At 43.4% G+C, this 25,630-nt stretch overlaps 2 protein-coding genes across 2 annotated transcripts; one reads left to right on the forward strand and one right to left on the reverse strand.

Moving 5' to 3' along the window:
• Nucleotides 1-705: 705 nt before the first annotated feature.
• Nucleotides 706-13,939, reverse strand: sart3 (spliceosome associated factor 3, U4/U6 recycling protein). The gene is made up of 19 exons (XM_084468531.1): nt 13,737-13,939; nt 12,754-12,880; nt 12,530-12,634; nt 11,878-12,062; nt 11,573-11,678; nt 11,112-11,236; nt 10,742-10,897; nt 9,636-9,774; nt 9,049-9,156; nt 8,838-8,915; nt 8,696-8,754; nt 8,389-8,498; nt 7,728-7,840; nt 7,527-7,603; nt 7,147-7,318; nt 6,381-6,850; nt 1,846-1,998; nt 1,497-1,684; nt 706-883 (listed from the first exon to the last, which is right to left on the reverse strand). The coding sequence occupies exons 1-19, from the start codon at nt 13,920-13,922 to the stop codon at nt 709-711; spliced, it is 2,832 nt and encodes a 943-aa protein (XP_084324657.1). The 5' UTR covers nt 13,923-13,939; the 3' UTR covers nt 706-708.
• Nucleotides 13,940-14,560: 621 nt separating this feature from the next.
• On the forward strand, nt 14,561-24,616 carry LOC311343622 (beta-1,3-galactosyl-O-glycosyl-glycoprotein beta-1,6-N-acetylglucosaminyltransferase-like). The gene is made up of 5 exons (XM_084468533.1): nt 14,561-14,640; nt 18,902-19,316; nt 19,413-19,506; nt 19,596-19,997; nt 23,350-24,616. The coding sequence occupies exons 2-5, from the start codon at nt 19,000-19,002 to the stop codon at nt 23,821-23,823; spliced, it is 1,287 nt and encodes a 428-aa protein (XP_084324659.1). The 5' UTR covers nt 14,561-14,640; nt 18,902-18,999; the 3' UTR covers nt 23,824-24,616.
• Nucleotides 24,617-25,630: the final 1,014 nt, after the last annotated feature.

Below are 25,630 nucleotides of genomic sequence, written 5' to 3' on the forward strand. Positions count from 1 at the left end.
AAGAGTAATAGTCAACCAAAGGTCAAGATTCACATTTTGTTTATATATAAAAGTTTCACAATATGAAAATTAAACTTTTGGATCGGAAAGGGAAGATCAGGTGATTTAGGTTACCTCTATTTATTCTCCGTCAGTTGCACAACTCATGGTCTCCAAACCCCTTTGTTGTTGCCATGTACTGGAAAGGGAACAATATATCTAACACAACTTAGTCTTAACAAAACATCAAATGTAGCAAAAGTTGTGCTTTTAGACTCATGTCCCGGACATGAGAAGAAAGCAATGTATTTTAGGAAATAGTGATTCCTTAACTTTGATGGGTTCATTACAGCTTTGAGAGTGTATTTATGAACACATACACCATATGTACACACTAATTACAATACATACAAATTTGAATTCAAACTTTTGCATATACCCTGTTAACTCAAAACATTGACAAGAATATTTAAGAAAATACTGTTTTGTCAAATCCGCTTCCACAATATCACAACAAAAATACACAATATATTAACATACACAGTAAATTATTATGAGTATTGCAAAACCACCTTTTGAGAAAAAAGCATAAAATACAATTTATTATCCAATAGTGAAGAAGTTCCAAGATAGACCAATAGCTATGGCAGCCGAGACATTTTCACAGCAACCTAAAAAAAACCCAGCAGAATTGAGAGAGAAAAAAAAACCCAGGGCGGGTTTAGGGTCTCACTTTTTAAAAAGCATCTTAGCAAAGTCTGAGTTTGACAAAGGCTTTGCCGGTTTCTTGAACTCTTGGTCCTGGTCTGCTGGAGCGTTCCCGTTCTCCGCTTTGCCCACAGCCCCGCTTGGTCGCTGGAGGGAGCGCGGCAGCAGCGACACCTGAGTGCGTCCTCTCCCTCTCCTACACACAGAAAAAAAAAAAAAATGAACAGATATTTGTCTTCAATTCTACTGGTCTGCAGGTCTCACACGAGTATAATTGATTTCTCAGGGGAACCGTCATGCTTAGCTATTCTCTAATGTAATACTGCTTTATCCATACAGTCTGATATCACTGATACAAGGTAATAAGCTAATGTATAAGTTTGCAATTTATTTATTGTTTACAAATTATAAATCATGTTGGTTTAACTTGTTTAAGCACGGCTATGGCCACAGGCTTTTTAAAAAAAGACAAGGTTTTTAGGTCAGGTAGAATCTATGACAATCTTAGGAGAGCCAGTTAAATTTCTTCTTTGTTGATGTGCCCTTTGGTTTCATATCTGACAATCAGGGGGTACTAGGAGAATAGGGAATCATAGCACACACACTGCATTGTCTACCCAGTCAGTAGCAGCTGATGATATAATTGAGCCAGCAGCCCATCAGAGGTAGCCTAATAATCACAGTGCCAAAAATAGAGCCGAATTATCTAAACGACCATCTTGTAGTCTTGTGACTCGCCCTCGTTTTGGATAAGCCACTATTCGGAACACATTGGACATCTTTGGAGGGAAGAGCACCACAGGACTTACGATCCATAGACCTGGCGAGGCATCGAGGTCGACATGGAGCCACCGAAACCGCCCTGGTCTTTCAGGTTTTTGCGCGGCGGGTTACTGATGGAGACCGATATCTGGTTGTCATCCACCACCGTGCCGTCCATCTTCAGCACCGCATGGGAAGCCTGCGCCTCATCCGCAAACTCCACGTACGCCAAACCCTTCAGATCCCAACAAACAATTTTCAACAGTTAAGGGAACATTTCTGTATCACTTGAATTCTCACAGCAACACGTCGGCATTGCTAGTTTATCTCACTGGAACGGTGTAACCAGAAAACGTGGTTTTGACATTTGGTCTGTTCAGCCATGGGTTTCCTCACCTTCGGCTTTCCAGAGCGATAGGTGACCAAGCGTACATCTTTCACGGTGCCATGGCTTTTACACAGCTCCTCCAGCTGTTGTTTGGTGCAGGAGAAGGGCAGCCCCGAGATGAACACCTTGTGCTTCTCTATGGCTGAGTTGTACTTGAACACCTGATGGGGAGACATCAAAACAAACACAAATAGCTCACTAGGGCTGAGAATTGATGGAAGGAAAAGCAACAGTAATTAAAACTGCGCGCAGTGATGAACGGGACCTCGCGCCGGCTTGCGGCCGCATCACGTGCCGTCCTAACATGTGTGCTGGCAAGATGTGCACATGTTAGGACCGCACGTGACGCAGCCGCAAGCCGGTACGAGGTCCCGTTCATCACTGCGCGCAGTTTTAAAAAAAATTTGCGCCGGCTTGCGGCCGCGTCACGTGCCGTCGTAACATGTGTGCTGGCAACATGTGCACATGTTAGGACCGCACGTGACGCAGCCGCAAGCCGGCACGAGGTCCCGTTCATCACTGCGCGCAGTTTTAAAAAGGCGCAGTTTTAAAAAAAATTCGCAAATTTATGTAATCTGTAGAAGCAGAGGTGCCCTGTGGTGTCCTACTGATTGTTTTGACATTAACATGTAAGACCACATTTAACTGAATTACATGTTCATTAACCCTACATCAATGATCCGATGAATTCCCTAGTTGGAGTTAGTTGAAATACAAGGCGAAAAAGTGAAAGAATTCCATTCAAAATGGCCAACTTTGACAGCACGCCACGGCCATGCCCTTCAATGTACAGTCACAAATAACACGGCGTTGGTTGAGCACCATGTTTTGACTGTACTGACTAATTGTGAAGCAGATCCGATAAATACCCTAGGAGGAGTTCGTTCAAATACAAGGGGAAAAAAGCGAAAATAAGACCACGGAATTCAAAACGGCCAAATTTGACGGCACGCCACGGCCACGCCCTTCAACGTACAATCACAAATAGCACGATTTTGGTTCAGCACCACTTCATGACTGTACTGACCAATTGTGAAGCATATCCGATAAATTCCCTAGGAGGAGTTCGTTCAAATACAATGCGAAAAAGTGAAATTCCATTCAAAATGGCCAACTTTGACATCACGCCACGGACACGCCCTTCAACGTACAGTCCCAAATAGCACGATTTTGGTTCAGCACCACTTCATGACTGTACTGACCAAATTTGAAGCAGATCCGATAAATTCCCTAGGAGGAGTTAGTTCAAATACAAGGCGACGGAATTAAAAAATGGCCAACTTTGACGGCATGCCACGGACACGCCCTTCAACGTACAGTCACAAATAGCACGATTTTGGTTTAGCACCACTTCATGACTGTACTGACCAATTTTGAAGCAGATCCGATAAATTCCCTAGGAGGAGTTCATTCAAATACAAAAAAAGTGAAAAAAAAGGCAAGGCAAGGCAAAAAGGCAAAAAAAAGGCAAAAAAAGTGAAAAAAATTCAAAATGGCCGCCAAGAGTGAAAAATTAAAATGCAAATAGCCGACTTCCTGTGGGGTTTGGGGCATGGGTCCAAGAGGCTTTTCTGTAGGTATTGCCACATTGTACGTGCATACCGAGTTTCATACATATTGGTGAAACGTGGCGCAGGGGCTGCATTTTAAAGTTCCTGTAGGGGGCGCTACAAACATGAGGACCAGGATTTTTGGTATGTGAGCTACAGGCAGCAGTCTACACGTGTCCTGTGAATTTCATATTCATAACTATTACGGTCTCCGCACAGTGATCGACCCTCCTCTGGCGGCCATGTTGTTTTTTAAATCGACTTAATTTTTGGTGAGCAGTTAGAACTTTGGTACCTAACGGCCATTGAGTTGGTCCCGCTCAAATCAAACATTGCGTCTATGAACTGTGGCTATTTTAGTAACGGGCCACGCCCACTTCGATGCCACGCCCCATTTGAAAAATTGTTGACTTATTCTTGTTCAGAATTTGATTATGAACAACTTTAGTAGAGAGGTCCAACACCATAGGAGTCCAATTAATGTAGATATGTGCAATTTACTATTTTTGGGGTGAAAAACACACCCCTTTTTGAACTCAATGGCTCATGGGTACTTTGAAATTTATCCTACAGACTAATCCTTATGTCAGATTGAAGATAATGGGCCATAGATGATATGTGCCAAAGGATTTTTGTCAAAGTCGAAAAACCTGGGATCCTTGGGGAATTTACTGTTTTTAACTAAATTCAAAATGGCGGGAAATCTGGCTACCGGAAGTGCTAAGTTAGTATCTGCAAAGTTCTTCATTATGAGGATTTGCATATGTGTGCAAAGTTTCATGAGTTTAGGTCCAACCGGTGACGAGTTATGCTTGTGCAAACGTTGAAATTTTGGCATAGTTGGTATAGCGCCACCTAGGGGCGAATGTGAATTTGAGGGCTAGAATATCAAATTTTTCACCAGTCCCACAAAATGTGCCAAATAAAAATGAGTTTTCGAATATGTGCAGGGGGGGAAAAATGCAGTCGAAGATGAGGTAAAATAAGAAGAAGAATTAAAACTGCGCGCAGTGATGAACGGGACCTCGCGCCGGCTTGCAGCCGCCACTACGAGGTCCCGTTCATCACTGCGCGCAGTTTTAAAAAAAAATCGCGCCGGCTTGCGGCCGCGTCACGTGCCGTCGTAACATGTGTGCTGGCAAGATGTGCACATGTTAGGACCGCACGTGACGCAGCCGCAAGCCGGCACGAGGTCCCGTTCATCACTGCGCTCAGTTTTAAAAAAGCGCAGTTTTAAAAAAAATTCGCAAATTTATGTAATCTGTAGAAGCAGAGGTGCCCTGTGGTGTCCTACTGATTGTTTTGACATTAACATGTAAGACCACATTTAACTGAATTACATGTTGTAACAACTTTAACTAACATTATTAACCCTACATCAATGATCCGATAAATTCCCTAGGAGGAGTTAGTTGAAATACAAGGCGAAAAAGTGAAAGAATTCCATTCAAAATGGCCAACTTTGACGGCACGCCACGGACACGCCCTTCAACGTACAGTCACAAATAGCAGGATTTTTGTTCAGCACCACTTCATGACTGTACTGACCAATTTTGAAGCAGATCCGATAAATTCCCTAGGAGGAGTTCATTCAAATACAAGGCAAAAAAGTGAAAAAAATTCAAAATGGCCGCCAAAAGTGAAAAATAGAAATGCAAATAGCCGACTTCCTGTGGGGTTTGGGGCATGGGTCCAAGAGGCTTTTCTGTAGGTATGGGCACATTGTACGTGAATACTGAGTTTCATACATATTGGTGAAACGTGGCGCAGGGGCTGCTTTTTAAAGTTCCTGTAGGGGGCGCTACAAAAAATAGAAACACGAATTTTGGTATGTGAGCTATCGGCACCAGTTTACACGTGTCCTGTGAATTTCATATTCATAACTATTACGGTCTCCGCACAGTGATTTTGAGCCTCTGGCGGCCATGTTGTATTTTAAATCGACTTAATTTTTGGTGAGCAGTTAGAACTTTGGTACCTAATGGCCATTGAGTTGGTCCCGCTCAAATCAAACATTGCGTCTATGAACTGTGGCGATTTTAGTGTCAGGCCACGCCCATTTCGATGCCACGCCCCATTTGAAAATATGTTGACTTTATCTTGTTCAGAATTTGATTCTGAACAACTTTTGTATTGGGGCCAACATCATAGGCGTCCAACTTGACGTTGATATGAGCAATTAACTATTTTCGAGGTTTCAACCACACCACTTTTAGAACTCATTGGTGCTCTAAACTTTATTGTACAGACTAATCCTTAAGTCAGATTGAAGATAATGGGCCATAGATGATATGTGCCAAAGGAATTTTGTCAAAGTCGAAAAACCTGGGATCCTTGGGGAATTTACTGTTTTTAACTAAATTCAAAATGGCGGAAAATATGGCTACCGGAAGTGTTCAGTTCAAGAGACTTTTTTGTTCATCATGAGGATATGCATGTGTGTGCAAAGTTTCATGAGTGTAGGTCAAACCGGTGGCGAGATATGCTTGTGCAAAGTTTGCACTTTTGAACAGTTGCTATAGCGCCACCTAGGGGCGAATGTTAATTTGAGGGCTAGAATATCAAATTTTTCACCAGTCCCCACAATTGCACCAAAAAAAAACGAGTTTTCAAATATGTTCAGGGGGGGAAAAATGCAGTCGAAGTGTTTAAAAATAATAATAATAATAATCACGAGGGTTTCAATAGGGTCCTTGCCAAGTTTGGCTCGGTCCCTAATAAACATGAGGGTTTCAATAGGGTCCTTGCCAAGTTTGGCTCGGTCCCTAATAATCACGAGGGTTTCAATAGGGACCTTGCCATGTTTGGCTCGGTCCCTAATGATTTTGATTCCAATATCAATCACCTCATTTTAACATAGCAACACAGTCTGCAATAAACAAAATAAATAGAGGCGGCATACGGCATTGCTGCTGACCGACAGTGTCAGTTTAAGCAACACTTTTTTTCAATGCCACTAATACACTTCAGGAAAAGCAAATTGCACCATTTACCTTGAAGTCGGGGTTGGTGTTTTTGTCAACACACGGCGACACGAACATGGGCCTGCCTTCCACCTCCTGCCGGTCCAGCTTCAGGGCCCCGGGAACGGAGGCCTTGGACTCAAACTGGATGTAGCCGTAGCCCTTGAAGACGCCCGCCTTGCTGAAGACGGGCCGCACCTGGTCAACCGGCCCGCAGCACTCAAACAGCGCCTTGAGCTTCTGCTCGGGCTCAGCCAGCGTGTACGCCAGGTTGCTGACGAACACGCTGTTGTTGTCGTTGCGGAGCTCTGGCTTTTCGTCCGGTCTGGCCTTCGTGGACGAGGCGGAGGCGGTGGCCTGCTGCTGGGGTTTCTTAGCGCCCGGGGGTGGGCCCTTGGTGCGGGCGGCAGGGGTCCTCCGGCCAAACAGACCCATCTCCATCTCCATGTCCTCCTCTGCACCGTCATCCCCGGCTCCTTTGTGTCTCTTTGGAGCGCGTTCTGGCGGAAGCAGGAAGAAAATGGTGAACGTCACAATTTATCTTTTCGGATGGCTGAAAATCAAGGCGTGTCGTTCAGAGCCCAGATAATAAAATTGTTCAACCTTTTCTTCTTATCCCTGCTACATAACATCACAGGGCTTGGGTGCTTTTTGAAAATATATTGTGAGCCGTTATAAATCTACAGAACATTTTTGCTATCACACATTTAGGATGATCCAAAAAAGATACACCGACACACACACACAGAGACAGAGACAGAGACAGAGAGAGAGAGAGAGAGAGAGACCCCCTTACCTGCGTCCTCATCCCAGGCCTCCTGGTGGTCTGCGGGAGCCGCTTTCCTCTTGTCTCCCGCCCGCCCTCCCGGCGGGCCCTTCTTCTGGGACTTCTTGTCCGCTTTAGCCTTCCTCTGCTGCTCCACCTTCCCCTCCTTCTGCACCGCCTGGTTGGCCTCCTTTTCTGCCACCTGTATGAGAGGGCAGTGGAGAGAAATATTGACTCTAGACCTCAAGAACAGGACCGCTGGAACAAAGACCCTGGATACCGAAATAGCACTTTCTGACTCACTAAGACAAGTGTCGGGTGACACAGGGCGTACACAACTAAATATAACGTTGACATCCCCGTAGCCCTGACCCTGTTTGGTGCCGAGGGAGAATGAGCGGAGCACCCACCTTGGCCTGCTGCTCCTTCAGCCTGCCGAGGCGCGTGTCCGTCTTCTGCACCGCCGCATCCCAGTCCTCCAGGGAACCTGCGGTCGGACACAACACCACAGCACAAAGTAAGCTCAGAGCACTCCTTGAAATACACGGCGACGGCGACCCAGACAAACCCGCCGGGCAGTCATGTCGTTGTGTTCTCCGTGTGTCACTTACCCTCCACTCTCTCAAACGTGAGCAGGACTTCACACACGTGCTCCGGATAGTCTGAGCTGCACTGGACCGCTCTGTGGAGGGCCTTCCTGCAGTGAAGCGCGTCTCCATATGACCTGGACATCAACAGAGCAACATCAGCCATGCAACATACCGTATAGGTTGCAGTGTCTATGTAAACAGCTGTATATTTACATTATTTACGGTTACATTTACATGTAGAGCATTTAGCAGAAGCTTTTATCCACAGCACCTTACAATAAGTACATTTGTCAAAAGAAAGAAAAACAACAATATATAAGCTGCCGGTACTGTAAGGATGTTCATAGAAACAAGTGCCAAGCACTTACAATTGCTAGGTTAACCCATTCCCCGTATACAACAAAGATATGTAGGATAAGACGCTACACATGCTACGCATGCTAAATACTATTTTTAAGTGCCATTATGGTCTCACAGATGATGCTTTCTTTCCACAAAATGTCAGAAGGTAGATACAGGAAAGGGGTTCAAGGTGTGCTCAAGCACGCCAACATTGGAGGCTGGGAGGGGAGTGGTACCAGGACTTATTAAATGGGAGTCAAACCCACCGAGGAACAATGTTTTCACGGCTCTGTTCATGCAAAAAAACCTGTATATCGACTAGGGAACTAACTCAACTGACCTTTCAAGGTTATAATACTCTAGCCACATATTGGCAAACTTGGCGTTCCCTTTCGTCATGATGCTGTCCCACAGTTCCCGGGCCTTCTGTATGTTCTTGCAGTGGTGTGCCTGGTACAGAGAGAAGAACACATGATAAACACAGGGATATGCACGCTCACATAACCACACCTGGATGAAAATTATACAACCCAATATTACATTTATATTAGCTATTTATTATTAGCTAGTTATTGTGCGTGCAGTCTTATTTTCTTTATGGGTGATATGATTATTAGTATTAATTGTTTTTCATGCGACATCAGTACCTCTATCTTGGCCCAGATCTGCATTATAGTACAGGAAGGATCTCCACTTTCACTGAACCCTAGAAAAGCAGAAATAAGCACCGATAAGCACCGATACGATAAGCTAATAAAACACTGAAAGCCACATGTGTCATACACCTACTTTCTTCCACATCCTGTTTCAGGTAGTCCAATGCTCGAGAGAAGGCTGCCCGCAGCTCTTCCAACTCTTTGCTGGATTCTGAGGAAGACTTAAAGGTCAGACTAGCAAAAGAACAGTGCAAATCAAAACAAGATTATTATTTTTTATATATATATATATATATATATATATATATAATATAGTATACACATATTATACCAGCATTACTCACCTTTGCTGAAGTCGACGCGCCTCCTCAGGTAGTCAAGGTAGACTTGCCAGATTTCCACATAATCCGTGGCTTGTATAAAGCCTGCCTCCAATGCCTTTTCGAAAACATCTACACAGTTTGGAGAACACAAGGACATAGTTCATACATATAACACTGAATTAATCAACTCAATACATTGAGTTGTAATGTGTCACTTGAAGACTGGGGGCCATTAGCATCATGATGTCAGATTGATGAATAATGCAGGAACACAGAGGTTTAAATCGAGCTAGCGAGCTAAAAGCTATCCCTTACCTGACTCAGTGTGATGCTATGCACCATGTCCCTCTAGGGCTAGCTAGCATCTAGCGCTGACCTGTGATGATGTGATCCTCAGCTCAATGTCTCTCTAGGTCCAGCTATCATCTAGCGCTGACCTGTGATGATGCTCTGCTCTAATCCATGTCTCTCTAGGTCCAGCTAGCATCTAGCGCTGACCTGTGATCCTCAGCTCAATGTCTCTCTAGGTTCAGCTAACATGTAGCGCTAACCTGTGATGATGAGACACTCTGCGCCATGTCTCTCTAGGGCTAGCATGTAGATCTAACCTTTGATAATGTCGTGCTCGGCTCCATGTCTCTCTAAGGCTAGTAGGTAGCACTTCCACAGTCCCATGGTCCACGGGCAGTTCCTGACGGCACGCTCGTGAGACGGTAGAACCAAGTCTTTGATCTTCAGCTGGCGGTCCTGTGGAACCCAGAGGAATTCATCTCGTTATAAATCAGTCAGTTCATCCCTGCCTTAACTCATTTTAAATCAATAACAATTGATTATATTTATCCGCGTATACCGGGGTGATTGGTTTTAGGGGATCAGACATTAATGCCGCTTTTCCACCGCCAGTACCAGCTCGACTCGACTCGCCACGCCTTTTTTGCGTTTCCATTGGCAAAAAAAGTACCTGGTACCTAGTACCGGGTACTTTTTTTTAGTACTACCTCCGTCGAGGTTCCAAGCGAGTTGAGTAGGTACTTTTGTGTGACGTAAACAGGCTGCTGGTAACTGATGTAGCGGCTGTAAACGGGAATAATCACTCAAAGTTAAGTTGTGTCCGGCGTGGTTGGAGTCCACGAACCTGCTCCCGAGGGGGACACTGATCAGCGTTTCACCGTGTGTGTCGCTCCTTTCCCGGGGCTAGAGTTAGGCTGTGCGTGGTTGTGTGTGTCCGGCGTGGCTGGAGTCCACGGACCGGCGGATCAGCGTTTCGCTGTTTCGTTTTAGTGTCGTTCCTTTCCCAGGGCTCGAGTTTTGCCTCCATCAACGTTACCGTATGACAACAATAGACGCGCAGTCATTGCGCTTTTTATTTTATTTTATTTCCCATCATAACCTTTCCCGGGAATCAGGAAATAGTCTTGAATCACGGGAATCGCGTCTCCCGTGATTAAAACCTAATGACGACCCGCCCATGGTGGAGAGGTTCTTTTCTACGACCCGCCCACATTGAAGAGGTACTTTTTTAGATGGAAACGCGCCTGGAACCGAGTCGAGTCGAGGCGAGTTGAGTCGAGTCGAGCTGATACTGTCGGTGGAAAAGCGGCATAAGAGAAGAGGTTGAATCCATAAATGCCTAGCATCAACTATTCAATGAGAGCACACCCCGCTGTCAGCTGACTGATCCGGGGGGAGCGGGGGAGACGGGCAGGACACTCACCAGGTAGTTGTTATATTTTGCCCACATGTCTGGCACCAGGCAGTTCTCTGCCAGTGCCCGCTCAAAGATGATCTGGATGCGCGCTGGATCCCCTCCCTTCAGCTCATACTCTATGTAGGCCTGGTACTCTGCCATCTTGGGAGGCTCTGCTACGAGCTACACACACACACACACACACACACACACACACACACACACACACACACACACACACACACACACACACACACACACACACACACACACACACACACACACACACACACACACACACACAGTAGTTCCAAAGTATAAATATAATAAATGATGTCAAGAGAATCGCCATGTGTTGTTGGCAAAATAAGGATAATGAAAAAGTGAAAGGGCTTACCAGAGTCTCCTCGAATGGCCTGCTCTTGGCCAGCTGCTGAAGGGCCTTTTTGTACTGATTAGTCAGCGTTTCAGGAACAGCGCGATCCGACCACTCCTCATACTCGCCGTACGTAGCCTCCAGGTCTGTCCAAACGCATGGAGACGATGCAGCCATCAACCAACATCATTTAAGACCAACAGAATCATTTAAGAATGTCACAAAATATTTGAAGGGGTTCTTGGGACCAGGGAAAACCGAACCATGCCTTGTATTCTACGTCTATAGACAAACAAGGCCAAGACATTGGTCAGGCCTTATCCAGGGTCTTACCAACACTTTCCATAACCCCTTGTTCTTCTGCCATATTGACATTTTTGATGCCTTGGTTTGTTATTCTACTTTGGTTTCTCTACATGATCCATGCATTGTTTTGGCCCGTGAAGCAGACAATATTACAAAAAGTGGAAGTTGGCTCTTACCCATAAAAGGGATGGCCAGCTGGCGACGGAAGAGTGTGTGTATTCGCTCTAGTTGGGTGTTGTACTTCCCCTGTGCCTCTGGTGAGGGAACGCTGCCTGCAGGAGGCTGGAGGTGGGAGAATAGTAGAGAAGGTTGTGGATAGAGCTGAAAAGAAGAGCCACCCACTTTCTATCCGGCCTCCTAGTTTCAGATTCATTTCATTTATACATTTCACATTGAAGTTGGTGTGAAAGGCATGTTTACATAACGATCCAAACTATTTATCGTGTCCGGTGGATGCTCAGTGAGATGAAGACAGACTTACTTGTACAGTGGACAGCAACACATTCTCAAACTCCCGGTAGGCATCCCACACAGTCGACCCCTTGGTCATATGGAGACCCACTGCCATCAGGGCACGCTCAAAAATGGATCGGACCTTCTCCAGGCCAGCAGGTGAACCCATGCCACCAATAGAGTATTGGGCATATTCAACCCAGATATCTGGACCTATGTGTGAAAAAACAACAACTTAAAAAGTTAAGTGTGTGTCACTGTGGATTTTTTTTGGGATGTCGGTATATGCTCTAACTGGTGAAATGATGGCAACACGGTTAAAGAGTGTTAAAAAGGGTTAAAAAAGGTCTTTGTTTGTGTCTTGAAATTGTCATAATATATGGCATGTTAAGCCTTTTGTACTTTTGCTCTTCTACTGAACTGTGATTAATGGCTATACAAATACAATTTAATATAAAATTCACCCAGTGATCTTGTATGTTGTATCAATGTTTAGCAGCTGTGATAAAGGCTAGATTGTTACACATCAGTCCAACAGAATTTGATCTTCATTCCTAAAGTTATGTAACAATTGTAATTTACCATATCACAGAATAAACATTCTCAAAATAGGAACAACACCCAATGTCATGCACCAACACATCAAATTAAAGGCAGCAATGTCATCTTAATGTACTCACAGATGTAGTCTTTCACCGCCTTCTCGAAGAGTTCATAGATTTTCTCTCGGTTGCTCTCCTCCTCTGTCAGGCGAATCTCATCTTTAAGCCACTCAAGCCAGATCTCTGCAGCATTGGGAGATTTTGTTATTGTTTTAAAACTGAATAAGTCAACTTAGTCATTTGTATGGAGTTACAACCCACCAAATATTTTGCATCTTAAAATAAGAGTCAAACAACATTACCTTCTGTGAGTGGGAAAAGTTCACTCATCTTCTGTCTAGCTCTGCGAAGACGGCTCAGCTCTCCCTCTTGCCTCAACAGTTTGATGAGGTCCAAATGGCAGTTGTAGTCAAACACATTAATCGATAGCTGAGGAAAAAGAACACAAAGTATGAGGAAGTAACTATGAACCAAGTCTTTGTTTAATTGAAAGTGTTGCAGAAGAAGAAATACCAAAACATACACTTTATGTTGGCAAAGATCCATTCCTACCTAGACAGAAACAGCATCTCAAACATACCGTTTTATTTAAGTTGTCTTGTGATAATGAATGTGGCATTTCATTTTATTAGATTAAACCTACTTTTAAAATAAAATGTGATTCTAATTTGTGCTTCAATACAGTTATATTCCTGTTCTTGCTGGGTATCCCTTGAGGAACCCTTTTCATTGAAGTGTACGGAAATGTGACGTGATTCCAATGTTGGCTGTTATTTCAAACGAATTCCTTGTTGTATTGCTTCTGATGTGCACTAAAAACGGGCCTGACAAAAGATTGATTTGATAGTGTATATATTCTGCCCCTGCTATTGTTACCTTCCAATTGTTTAGTTTAGCATAGAACTTTAGGAATAATTATAATATAACAAAGTTGTATCGCATTTATATAGGGCGTCTCAAGATACCCAGCGCTATACAATGCGCGCGGTGTGTGTGTGTGTGTGTGTGTGTGTGTGTGTGTGTGTGTGTGTTTATGAAACCTCAGCCACTACTAAAACCATTAACATTAGCAATAATAGTAGCTAGAAAGCTAACTATTAACGTGCCCTAAAGTGTGTACAGCAACTTAATGCCGGACAAGGCAGTACAATGAAAGAAACACAACAAGTGTAAAATCAACGAAATGTCCTCCCTATGGATCAACGTTGGGTTTTTGTTGATCACTCATTCATTCTGTTTAGCTAATAAAGCTGCGTCTTCACACCAACACATTGGTTTATATTACCTGCTCCTCCAAACGCTGAATTTCGGCCTCGTTTTCTTTATCATCTTCCGATAAATCGTCGTCCTCGTCGTCTGAACTTTCGACCTTCATACCTTCCTCCTCATCTGATTCCATCTCTTCTTTAATTCCTGCATCTTCTTCCATATCTTCCAACTGCGTTCCCTTTGCGTTGCTTGACGCTGCCATGTTGGAAACAACCGTCTGCCTAGTAACAAATTTGTCACCGGGTAAGATCGCGAGAGTGGGTGCCTGGACACAAATTAAAATTACGTTAGTATCGCGAGAGGCAGTTCAATGGCGACACGGTGGTCCCGCGAGACGTAGATGCTTAAAGTACTTTTATTTTTATTTTTATTTTTGGACTCTTATTAGGATAACATTTTACAAATTCCAACAAATTAAACAGTATATGTTAGCTATGCAGAGATAATTTGATGGCTCGTGCGCTCGTGCGTGAGGCAGGGTTCTTTCCCGCGTGTTTCCCGTCCTTATTTAAAGTTGTTTTAAACACACCCAGTAGAGGGCGTAGCCGCACTGCTTTACCTGCACGCCATGGATTAAGAACCACGGATGTACGAATATAAAATTCTTATCTCATATTTGCCCGCAAGCATTCTTATTTTCGCAGCATGGACTAGAAAAATAAACACCTTCTAAACACACAATTTATACTTGCATTTGGTTCTTGGAACTGACGTTAAGGAGAAAACATGCAATGAACCAAGATTGGAATCCACAGCACATTGGTGGTCCGACATGACTAGATATGGCCCATCCCATTCCAGAGTCAAGTTAACAGGCGACGCAGGGAAATGGAATATGGACTGACACCAGTTGCGAGAAATGAAATGAGGCATTATTGATCATTGGTCATAGGACAGAAGGCACACACCATCGAAATAAGGTGAGTTCGGACAAAAATAATGAAAAATTATTTAAAATATATATATGAATAGGCCTTATATTTTTACTATTAGGCGAGTGTTGTTCTACTGTTGTAATTAGGCTGTATTCGTTCATTCTGTATTTTCCTCTGAAAACTGGTACCACACTACTTTAACAGTGTTGCACCTAGAGACTCAATTCCACTTTTAAAATGTTCATATTTGCGGCGAATCGCGTGCTACCATCCATCATTCAATCCGTTTTTTAAATATTGTTTCCATTTTTAAATATTCTACTTTTAAAACCTAACATTGTTTAATTTAAGTCAATCGTTTGTGTGTGGCGACTGCGTTGATATTACAATGGGTTCCTATGGATACCGTGCATTTTCTATTATCGATCATACCCCCCCCCCCCCCCCCACACCCCAAGTCCAACAGTATGAGCCTTATCATTCTGAGCTTATGTGAACGTCAATAAGTGATGGCACACATGCACACACAAACTCTAATAGTATTATTCTCCTTCCTCTACGTACTTGACTGTTTCACACTTATTTCATTTTTTAATTTACACTTTTTTTTTGAACAGCTCAATCGTTCTATATTTTAATCTAAAATGTATTCAAACGTGCCAATTTTAGCTATTTGTTTAACTCTTACACTTGATTTGTTTCTAATTATAAGACATTTTTTAAATTGTGTTACATGCCTTTAAGACTTTAAACTTTTGAACTCTTCAAATCTTTTCACTTAACTTAAGCCACTCGACATTTATGAAGGTCAACCTCACTTTTTGCACTGCAGCACTCAATGCATTTTCTGCAGGAAATGCGTTTTCTAGTTAGGCCTATTATTATACATTTAGCAGTAGGATTTAGCAGTAGTCTAGAATTGGTAGGGCTAGCTATTTTATTGGTTTTAAAATATCAGTTGAGTTTAAATTGCTTGTTTAAAAACATTTGAGACAGATCATTGTTGTTGTCCCACTGCTGTGGGAGATATCCCGGATATATACCGGTTGTTGGCAGCAATCTATTGTTACACAGGCATCGTAGGACAAACATGGAGTGGGGTCTGGTTGCAGACTCATGGGGGAGTGGAGCTCCACTGTAGAACGGAAATACGTCACCTCCACTATCTACAATTACGTAGATTAACAGAACATTACAATACCCTGATGTTTCTGCATTAGTTACGTCTTGTTATTGTTTAACACTGTTTATACAACCTGCTTCCTTATTGAAGTGAAGGTGACGTATTTCCGTTCTAGTGGTGTAAAATATTGTCCCAAACCTGTTGTTCCTGATTATTCCCTGTTCATCAGGTGTGCCTTTAATGTACCAGGGCACCATTGTAGGCTTCACTATTTGAATGTAAAATATTACATTCAAATAGTGAAGCCTACAATGGTGCCCTGGTACATTAAAGAAATACATCACTTTCACTGGCACACCTGATGAACAGGGAATAATCAGGAACAACAGCTTTGGGACAAATGCATCGATTGATATCTGAGGAATAAATATGAGGAAGTAGGGCCTATCTATGAATCAAGTCTTTGTTTAATTGCTGTTTAAATGCTGAAGAGGAACTTGGTAGCCCAAATATACCAGCATGCCCCACCCTAAATTGAAACGTGTCGCGGGGCGAATTTTGTCGCGTAGTGTTTTGCCCATCAACGGTCCTTCATGCCAAGTCATTCTCATCAATGATGGCCGAGATAACCACCATCGCGTGTGACTATACCTGTTGTGGAAGAGGGAGAGACGTCAGAATGCCCCGCGACACGTTTCAATGTGTGGTGTGAACACACAGTTAAGAAGGAATGCTGGACCCAGCATCTTGTAGTGATGGGGTGATTCACAAAAGATTGACTCCCATGAACAAATCTTTGGTGTGATCTGGTGTGTACGATTCGTATCTGCGAGGAGATTGTTCATTTTGTTGATTCATTCTTGGATTTGCACATGCGCATTACTTCTATGATCCGGTACGTACGTTCCGTATCTGCGAGTGGATCGTTCATTTCATTCCTTCGTTCTTGGATTTCCAAATGCGCAAATGACCGATACGACTCAAAGATTTGTTAATTTCAATGAACGAGATCCGAGTCTGAAAAAAGATCAGAACTTCACATCACGAGCATCTTGGTGAAGGGTCTAGCTGGACACCTCCAGCCTCAGTACAAGCCTCACTATACTCTCTAAGGTCTGGATTTATCTGAGAGAAAGTTTATATATTTTCTGTAACAAAAATATTTGTGCGTAATCAGACATTAGCATTAACCCTTCTTAATTCAGTGGCAGCTGCACCTTTACGAAGTGTGTACAAAGGCCTATGTCTAAAGCCAACACCTATTTATCAGTATTAAGTGCAGTTAATTTTTTTTATGAACTGGTGAATCAGTTGGTCAATTAATCGAACAACGTATGCGTAATTGTATTTCAGTGTCATCAATGAAAATATGTGATTTCCACCATGGATTCCAGCAATGGAGACAGGTCCCTGTGATGGATCTTTTTGTCTCTGGTAGTTTGGGGTGGGCGATACTTAAACGAGATCCGAGTCTGAAAAAAGATCAGAACTTCACATCACGAGCATCTTGGTGAAGGGTCTAGCTGGACACCTCCAGCCTCAGTACAAGCCTCACTATACTCTCTAAGGTCTGGATTTATCTGAGAGAAAGTCTATATATTTTCTGTAACAAAGATATTTGTGCGTAATTAGACATTAGCATTAACCCTTCTTAATTCAGTGGCAGCTATGCCTTTACGAAGTGTGTACATAGGCCTATGTCTAAAGCCAACACGCGCCCGGGGATACACTTCTGGCACGACACCGGCTTCCTCCATATTCTTCGCCACCTTTTTAAATAAATCGCCGTTTCTCGTTTTCTGACGGCGACAACAACACGACTATCGTCTCCTTCGACTTCCGGCTCACAGGCCCGGGAAAAAATCTCGAGCATGCACAGAGCGCAAAATCCGATTTCACCTATGTATGCACGATTAATGCGACTATCAATCGAATAATGCAGGGGTCTTAATCCCACTATGAGAAACCCGATTCAGATTTTTTTGCTCATTGATCCATATATTGCCGCTTTTCCACCGCCAGTATCAGCTCGACTCGACTCAACTCGCCTCGACTCGACTCGGTTCCAGGCGCGTTTCCATCTAAAAAAGTACCTCTTCAATGTGGGCGGGTCGTAGAAAATAACCTCTCCACCATGGGCGGGTCGTCATTAGGTTTTAATCACGGGAGACGCGATTCCCGGGAAATCTGAATCTGATCAAGACTATTTCCTGATTCCCGGGAAAGGTTATGATGGGAAATAAAATAAAATAAAAAGCGCAATGACTGCGCGTCTATTGTTGTCATACGGTATCGTTGATGGAGGCGAAACTCGAGCCCTAGGAAAGGAACGACACTAAAATGAAACAGCGAAACGCTGATCCTCCGGAGCCGGTCCGTGGCTACAGCCACGCCGGACACACACAGCCACGCCGGACACACACAACCACGCGCAGCCTAACTCCAGCCCCGGGAAAGGAGCGACACACACGGCGAAACGCCGATCAGTGTAGGCTGCGCGTGGTTGTGTGTGTCCGGCGTGGCTGGAGTCCACGGACCGGCTCCGGAGGATCAGCGTTTCTGTTTCGTTCCTTTCCTAGGGCTCGAGTTTCGCCTCCATCAACGTTACCGTATGACAACAATAGACGCGCAGTCATTGCGCTTTTTATTTTATTTCCCATCATAACCTTTCCCGGGAATCACGAAATAGTCTTGATCAGATTCAGATTTCCCGGGAATCGCGTCTCCCGTGATTAAAACCTAATGACGACCCGCCCATGGTGGAGAGGTTATTTTCTACGACCCGCCCACATTGAAGAGGTACTTTTTTAGATGGAAACGCGCCTGGAACCAAGTCGAGTCGAGGCGAGTTGAGTCGAGTCGAGCTGATACTGTCGTTGGAAAAGTGGCATAAGTGTGTTTTGCCGAAGATTCGACTATGAGATTGGCAGTCGAATCAGGCTCCTTAGATCGAATCACCGAATAGTCGAATATTCGGGGTCACCCCTACCTAGGTGCAGTGTGGCCTTTCGACAGGCCGCTTTGCTAGCGAAACCAATGTTGGAAAAGAGCTGGAGCACCGAGCACGGATCCATGTTTTGCGTTGTTGATGACTGGTGTATCCCATGCGCATTGATAAACGCGACCTTTAACCACAACACACTCCACAATACCATTATCATGTGCTTATCTTATGTTCAACAGATAGAAAGGGAGAAAGGGATATCGTTATTAGATTCCCTGGTCTTCGTTGCCTGGACATTTCTACAAACATCCTGGATAGTACATGAATTCTTGTGGAAATGGCACTGTTTACCAGCCTATGGCATGGCCGCCTCCTCATTCTCAGAGTCAGTGCTATAGTGGCACTGCTGTGGACTGTAGTCTTTGTGATCAGTCCTACAGAGATTGAATGGGACCCCATCTTAAGCTGGAACAACAGATGGCTGGGTTACAAAGAGTATGAAGAGAATATAGAGGATGCATGCAACTGCTCGTCCCTCTTGCAGGGCAATATTGATTGCATAGAGAATGCCAAGATATTGAGCATCACCAATGATTTCCGAAAGAAGGCCCTTAGAAGAGAGGATTATTACATTAATGCCACCATGGATTGCAGGTGGGCTTTATTCAAGTATCCCTGAATATTACACATTTTTAAGAAACTGTATAGACAAGAAGTATTTTGTGGCTCATATTGATTTTTCATTTACAGAAATTTCAAGACAAGTAAGAAGTACATAATGTTTCCTCTAAGCAAGGAAGAGGAGGATTTCCCCTTGGCATATTCTATTATTGTCCATCATAAGGTAACATATGGTGGTCTATTCATTATAAACTTCAAGCCTAAATCAATGCATACAATTACATACATACATTTTGCTGGCTATTTGTACAGATCCAGAACTTTGAACACCTGCTGCGCGCAATATACACACCTCAAAACTTTTACTGTGTCCACGTGGACAATAAGGCTGAGCCGGCGTTCCTGGAAGCTGTCATGAGCATCGCTTTCTGTTTCCCAAACGTCTTCATGGTCAGCCGATCCGTGGACGTGGTCTACGCCGCCTGGCCAAGAGTGCAAGCCGATATCAACTGCATGGCTGACCTCTTCAATGTCAGCACCACATGGAAGTATTTCATAAATCTGTGTGGTCAGGACTTCCCCTTGAAAACCAACCTTGAGATGGTGAGGATCCTGAAAACCCTGAAGGGTGCCAACAGCATGGAGACGGAGCAAATTGGCGGGAAGAGGTGGAGGGTAGAGTCTTCTCACCACATCGTGAACGGACAAATTCAGGTTATTGTTATGAGATAACCATTTGTGACTTGTGGATGCTTGCTTTGGAACTGAGCAGTATGTTGGTGTTACCTTACTAGGTAACATACTAGCCTGATATCAAGCACCCTAAATGTAAATACCTGTACCTCACCCCTACATTATTATTGTGTTTGTGTCCCCCTCATTGTGTGTATAGCTGTATCTTTTCGTGGTCATGCTTTCATAAAACACTCAGAGACTCAATGCTGTCTATAGACATCATTGAGTATGTGTTTTGCCTTTTCTGGGGCAAGGCATGCTCTTTCCTGGAGTTTAACATATTCGATCTGCTGGAGTGGAGGATGCCTGGGCACATCTATAAATACTGGCCAGGTCAAACAAGAAGACCTCTGTAGTCTTCAAGTGCCTTCTCTGATCGGTCAAGGAGTTGCGCTGCCTGGATGTTTTAAGGGCCAGGTTCTCCTCAGTGAACAGCTCCCCAAGTGCAGAGGCAGACATGCCTAGTCAAAGCAGTCTATGAAAGTTTCAACGTAACAACAAAGAAAAATCAATATCCCTTGAAATATCAGTCATGATAATAGTGTGTTCAAAATACCCTTCTATACTATACTAGTATATAGTATCAATTGAACTGTAATGCCTTTTTAAGTATAGTTCACACTGGTGATATAATGCAATTGTACTGCAAGTGTGTTTCGATTGCTGGAAATCATACATTTCACTACACTAAAAGGGGTAGTTCGGAATTTTGGACATCGGACCTCATTTCCAAGTGAGCCAGTGTGTTATTTATCATTGGAGACCGTTTTCAACACGTTTCATTCAGTCCTTCTAGCTGCAGAAATCACTGGTGCTAGGCTAGCGCAAGTCGAGGGGAACTGCTAGCCTGCCAATAAAAACAGTTTTACCCACTCCACGGTACACCTGAGGCAAACCAATTATAACGCCAGACTATCTATGTAAATGTCTGTGTTGATAGAATAATGTTCGAAATATAATTACCCTTGCATCGCATTGCATATAGTTTATAATCCCTGTAGTTGGAAGCAGGCTACGGCAGCAGTGGACTGATATTACCTGGAGTGCGCTTCTCTGTTTACGTTCTGCTTTATTGAATTGGCTGCTACACCGGAGCAAAGTGAATTTCCGCCACTGCTGAGAAAGTAGTCCCTCAATATGTAATGCGATCGTTGCGATACAAGGATAGTTTTATTTCTAATATTATTCTATCAACACAAACATTTACATCAATAGTCAAGCGTTATAATTGGTTTGCCTTGGGTGTACCGTGGAGTGGGTAAAACTGTTTTTATTGGCAGGCTAGCAGTTCCCCTTGACTTGCGCTAGCCTAGCACCAGCGATTTGTGCAACTAGAAGGACTGAATGAAACATGTTGAAAACGGTCTCCAATGATTAATAACATACCCCGGGGGGGGGGGGTTGTACGTCCGCTGATTGTTGGCGGTGGGGGGGGGGGGACTGCGCTGATGAAGGGTGCTCCGCCTCCGATGCGAAATAACAGCGGTGGACCTGTTTGTAATTCATTGATATATTTTGAAAATTGTAATGTAATAATTATCAACCTTAATTTTGGGGGGCCCCCCCAGGTACTTGGTGCCCCCCCAGGCACTTGGTGCCCTACACGCAGTGCGTGTTCTGCGTGTGCAGAGCGCCGGCACTACTTATTACACCTAAAGGACAATTCCGAAATTCAGCACATTGAGCCCCCTTTCTGGGTTGTCTAGGATGAAATTTTGACTATTGGTCCTGTCTCGGGTATTTGGCTCATTTTGAATCGCCCCTGCCTGCTTCAGAATGTCTGGCTACAGGCATTCACAAACCTGTCCTTAAAACAACCCTAAACGTTTGTTTTCAGAAATGTGCAACTCACCGAGTGGTTAGTGGGGTGGCATTTTGTTAGAACCGAGCGAAAAGACTACAACCAAACGTAAACAACCCCCCTTTCCGTTTCTGGTTCTGGTCCAGTTTCTGTTTCAACGGGATTTACAAAATACCAAATAAAACACGACAGAAACTGTATTTCGCTACGATACTTGATTTGGAAAATCAACGAACACCACTAACCATTCGGTGAGTTGCACATTTCTGAAAACGAATGTTTAGGGTTGTTTTAAGGACAGGTTTGTGAATGCCCATAGCCAGACATTGTCAATCAGGCAGGGGCGATTCTAAATGAGCCAAATACCAGAGACAGGACCAATAGTCAAAATTTCGGTGTCAACCACTCTATTTCATCCTTCACAATCCAGAAAGGGGGCTCAATGTGCTAAATACCGGAATTGTCCTTTAAGGTATACTCAAGTAAGGACTACTTGATTACACCAAGGGATGGGTACAAAATGAATGGTAATGAATGGTACATATTATAGCGAGCTTTCCAAAAGAATAGCAAAAGATTTAACCAAACACGGTTAGCTACAGATTAGCTACCATAAGTAACCAATGCACTAAGCATGTTTAGCTGGGCAACTAGAGCAAGGCTGCTAATAAGGTACAGTTAAGATTGTGAAACCTAGCACACAAAAAAACGGCCTACTAGAGCCTACCCAACGCGATTTTGTGTTTTAACACACTAGCCTTGTAACCGTTTATCTTACCTGAAGTAATGGACGCGTCCTCTTGAGGAGACTCTGGCCCATCTTGGCCTTGCGAACACAGTGCAGAGTCCTGCCCTTTGGGTTCCTCCATGCTTAATGAGGTGCTTGATTAATGTAACTCTTTTTATTTGCGATTATAAGTGGAAGCATTATAATCCTCCTGAGAAGTTTCGATGCTACTTGATACTGGGTTGTTTTGGTCGATACCTTAGTACCAGCTCTACAGAACCTGTACTATAATGTTAAAGAGTTGTTCTGAAGCTGACATACATAGTGTGAGTGATATCCTTCTGTCAAGAAAGTCTTGCATTAATGTGCATTAATACATACATGATCGTAACAGTCCTATACACGTCCCAGTGGGGCAAATAAAGTACACTTATTATACGTATACTAAAACACTACTACTAAGTATTTGAGATTAAGTCCATGCATTTGAATTGAACTAAAGAACAACTTAAAACTTAGAATAAAGTACTCTTCAAGTGTACTACAATACACTTTTAGCTAAATTAAGAAGTAGGCCTACACTAACTTACCACTATTTGTTTTCTATATTTATATAATTAGATTCTATTTATAATACACTAAAATATATTACTTTGTCACCTGGGTTTCAGACTGGTCTTTTACACCAACATATTACTTACTTTTGTTTAGTGGAGTGTGTTTGTGTGTGTGTCTGTCTGTCTGTTTGTCTCCTTTTTATAATGGCACCAAGTGAAAACATTTATGTTATCCATTCACCACAGGCCACGGGAGTAAAAAAAGAGCCAGCACCCTTCAACCTTCCCATAAAGTCGGGTAACGCTTACATGCTGGCTAGCCGCGGCTACATCCAGAGTGTGCTGCAGGACCAGCGCGTGCAGCAGCTGATCGAGTGGGCCAAGGACACGTACAGCCCTGATGAGTTCCTCTGGGCCACCATCCAACGCATGCCCAGTGTTCCCGGTTCCACGCCGCCTGACACCAAGTACGACTTAACCGACATGAACGCCAGAGCACGAATGGTCAAGTGGCAGTGGCACGAGGGCCCGGTCTATCCCGTGTGTAACGGGCAACACGTTCGTGGCATCTGCGTGTACGGTTTCGGGGACCTGCCGTGGCTTCTGGAACAGCATCACCTTTTCGCAAATAAGTTTGACCTGGCATTTGACCCGATAGCCATCAACTGTCTGGAGTGGCACCTGAGGCACAAGGCACTGACAGACATAGGTCTGTCGTAGTATTTGTAGTAATAGTAGTAGTGGTAGTGATGAGTGGTGAAGTTAAGTGCATGTTGTGTGGTAGTAAAATACGGTTGATAATACAGGGATAATGCTACAGGCTTATGTCAGAGTCAATCAGACACATATATTGCTTTATTTTTTCATTTATTGGGACATTTTTAACTTTTTTATTGCTATGATTACATCTAGAGACCCATCATTCTATGTATTGTACTGATATATTATAATAAAGATATGTATAATTTTAACTGGAAATTAAAAAGGGAATTTTGTAATTGTGATGCCCACCAGCAGTGTTTCCGCTAGATTTTTTTGTAGCAGTGGTGCTGTGAGTTGGTAACCTAGCAACGCTAGGGGGGTCCAGGGGCATGCCCCCCCGCAAGAATATTTTGAAAAATAACCCTTTAAATGGTTACTTCTGGTGAGATTTTTTTGGGAAAAATGTACAGATTGAGCTTCCAAATATGACATAACAACCAACAGAGTCAAGGTATCTGCTGAGACCAGATCATTGTGCAAATGTGCCTTGAACTTGGCAGAAACTAAGTTCATCTTTTATGTTCATTTTCAGCTATTTCTTTGATATTTATCATAAGCCTTAGAAAAAATTTTATGACTTTTTTTTTTTTTTGCAGTGGCGCTGACAATCCAGCAGCGGCGGGGAAACACTGCCACCAGATTGGCTACCTATTCCTTCAGATTGAATAGACTCGGTAGTTGTTGGGGTTTCCTGCTAGGTCACTGGGTACTTACCGTGGGTAGGGTGTTTTGATAGTCTTTGTGTTCCTCTGGATTAGATGCATGCTGAGGTGTTTCGATTTTTCCACAAAGCTTAACAATATGGCTCACGCAGGCAGTGGGGTTTTGGGGTTGGGGATAGCCAAGACAAAGGGGATGTGTTGGATGTTCAAACTGTTAAAGAGGACTGAAAGGGACAGACTGCCCTGAAGACACGGAATGGACAAGGAGCGCAGAGAATTCACAAAGTTGGAGTGGCTCATCGTGAAAAAGGTGCCCCACAGATATGACTACAACGATGTAGCCCCTAAGGACATCCACCTTCGAACGTCTTGTACAATGGAATATAACTGGAGTTTACTGGAATGTTTTGTTATTTATACAAACATTCCAGTAGTGTCATTTATTTGCAGGCAGGGGAAGAACGACAAAATACTTCTGTTTGCTTTTGATGTTTGCTGTTCTTTATTACCAGGATGAGGAACGGAATAAAAATGGACGGATGTTTCCCAACCAGAAGCTGACGAGACCTTGGCAGTGATTCATGCATGAGAGTGGAGTCCAAATATATAGCTGTCCTCATCATATCAAACAGGGAAATGGCCATAAAACATGAACTAAATGAATAGACAACATAATCAAGACAGCACAGCCCACAATAATGAGTACAATGGGCAGGGCTCAATGAACAGCTCTATTTTGACGTGGTATAGGTAGCCCTAGTCTATTCCATTTCATTAAAAAATACATCTCTGGATAGTTGGTTATTGGTCTTGACACCACATTGGTAAAATAACCAATGCCAATCATAATCCAGGGGAAGATACTAAAATAACATTTAGACACATTCATCACACAAATGTTTTTGCAAATACAGTGTGAAACCACATAGGCTGTATTTCAATGTCTTCTTTTTCTTTCTGTTCTGAATGATGCCAGAATGCACCCATTGAAACGAAAGCACAGTGTTTGGAGTATGATTATGCATCACATTCTCTGCGCAATCATTAACCTGCTATACAGCGGAGACGTTCAACCATATGCACTCCATAGCCATGAACTATAA

The sequence above is a fragment of the Micromesistius poutassou genome (genome assembly GCF_964030765.1).
Source record: "Micromesistius poutassou genome assembly, chromosome: 5".
Lineage (NCBI taxonomy): Eukaryota > Metazoa > Chordata > Actinopteri > Gadiformes > Gadidae > Micromesistius > Micromesistius poutassou.

Coding starts and splice junctions, on each gene's coding strand:
- LOC311343622 (XM_084468533.1), top strand. CDS start 19,000: ATGGCACTGTTTACCAGCCTATGGCATGGCCGCCTCCTCATTCTCAGA. Junction 19,317..19,412: donor AATGCCACCATGGATTGCAG/GTGGGCTTTATT, acceptor TTTCATTTACAG/AAATTTCAAGACAAGTAAGA. Junction 19,998..23,349: donor TCGTGAACGGACAAATTCAG/GTTATTGTTATG, acceptor CATTCACCACAG/GCCACGGGAGTAAAAAAAGA.
- sart3 (XM_084468531.1), bottom strand. CDS start 13,922: ATGGCAGCGTCAAGCAACGCAAAGGGAACGCAGTTGGAAGATATGGAA. Junction 6,851..7,146: donor GGCCTGGGATGAGGACGCAG/GTAAGGGGGTCT, acceptor TGCTTCCGCCAG/AACGCGCTCCAAAGAGACAC. Junction 1,999..6,380: donor ACACCAACCCCGACTTCAAG/GTAAATGGTGCA, acceptor TCTCCCCATCAG/GTGTTCAAGTACAACTCAGC.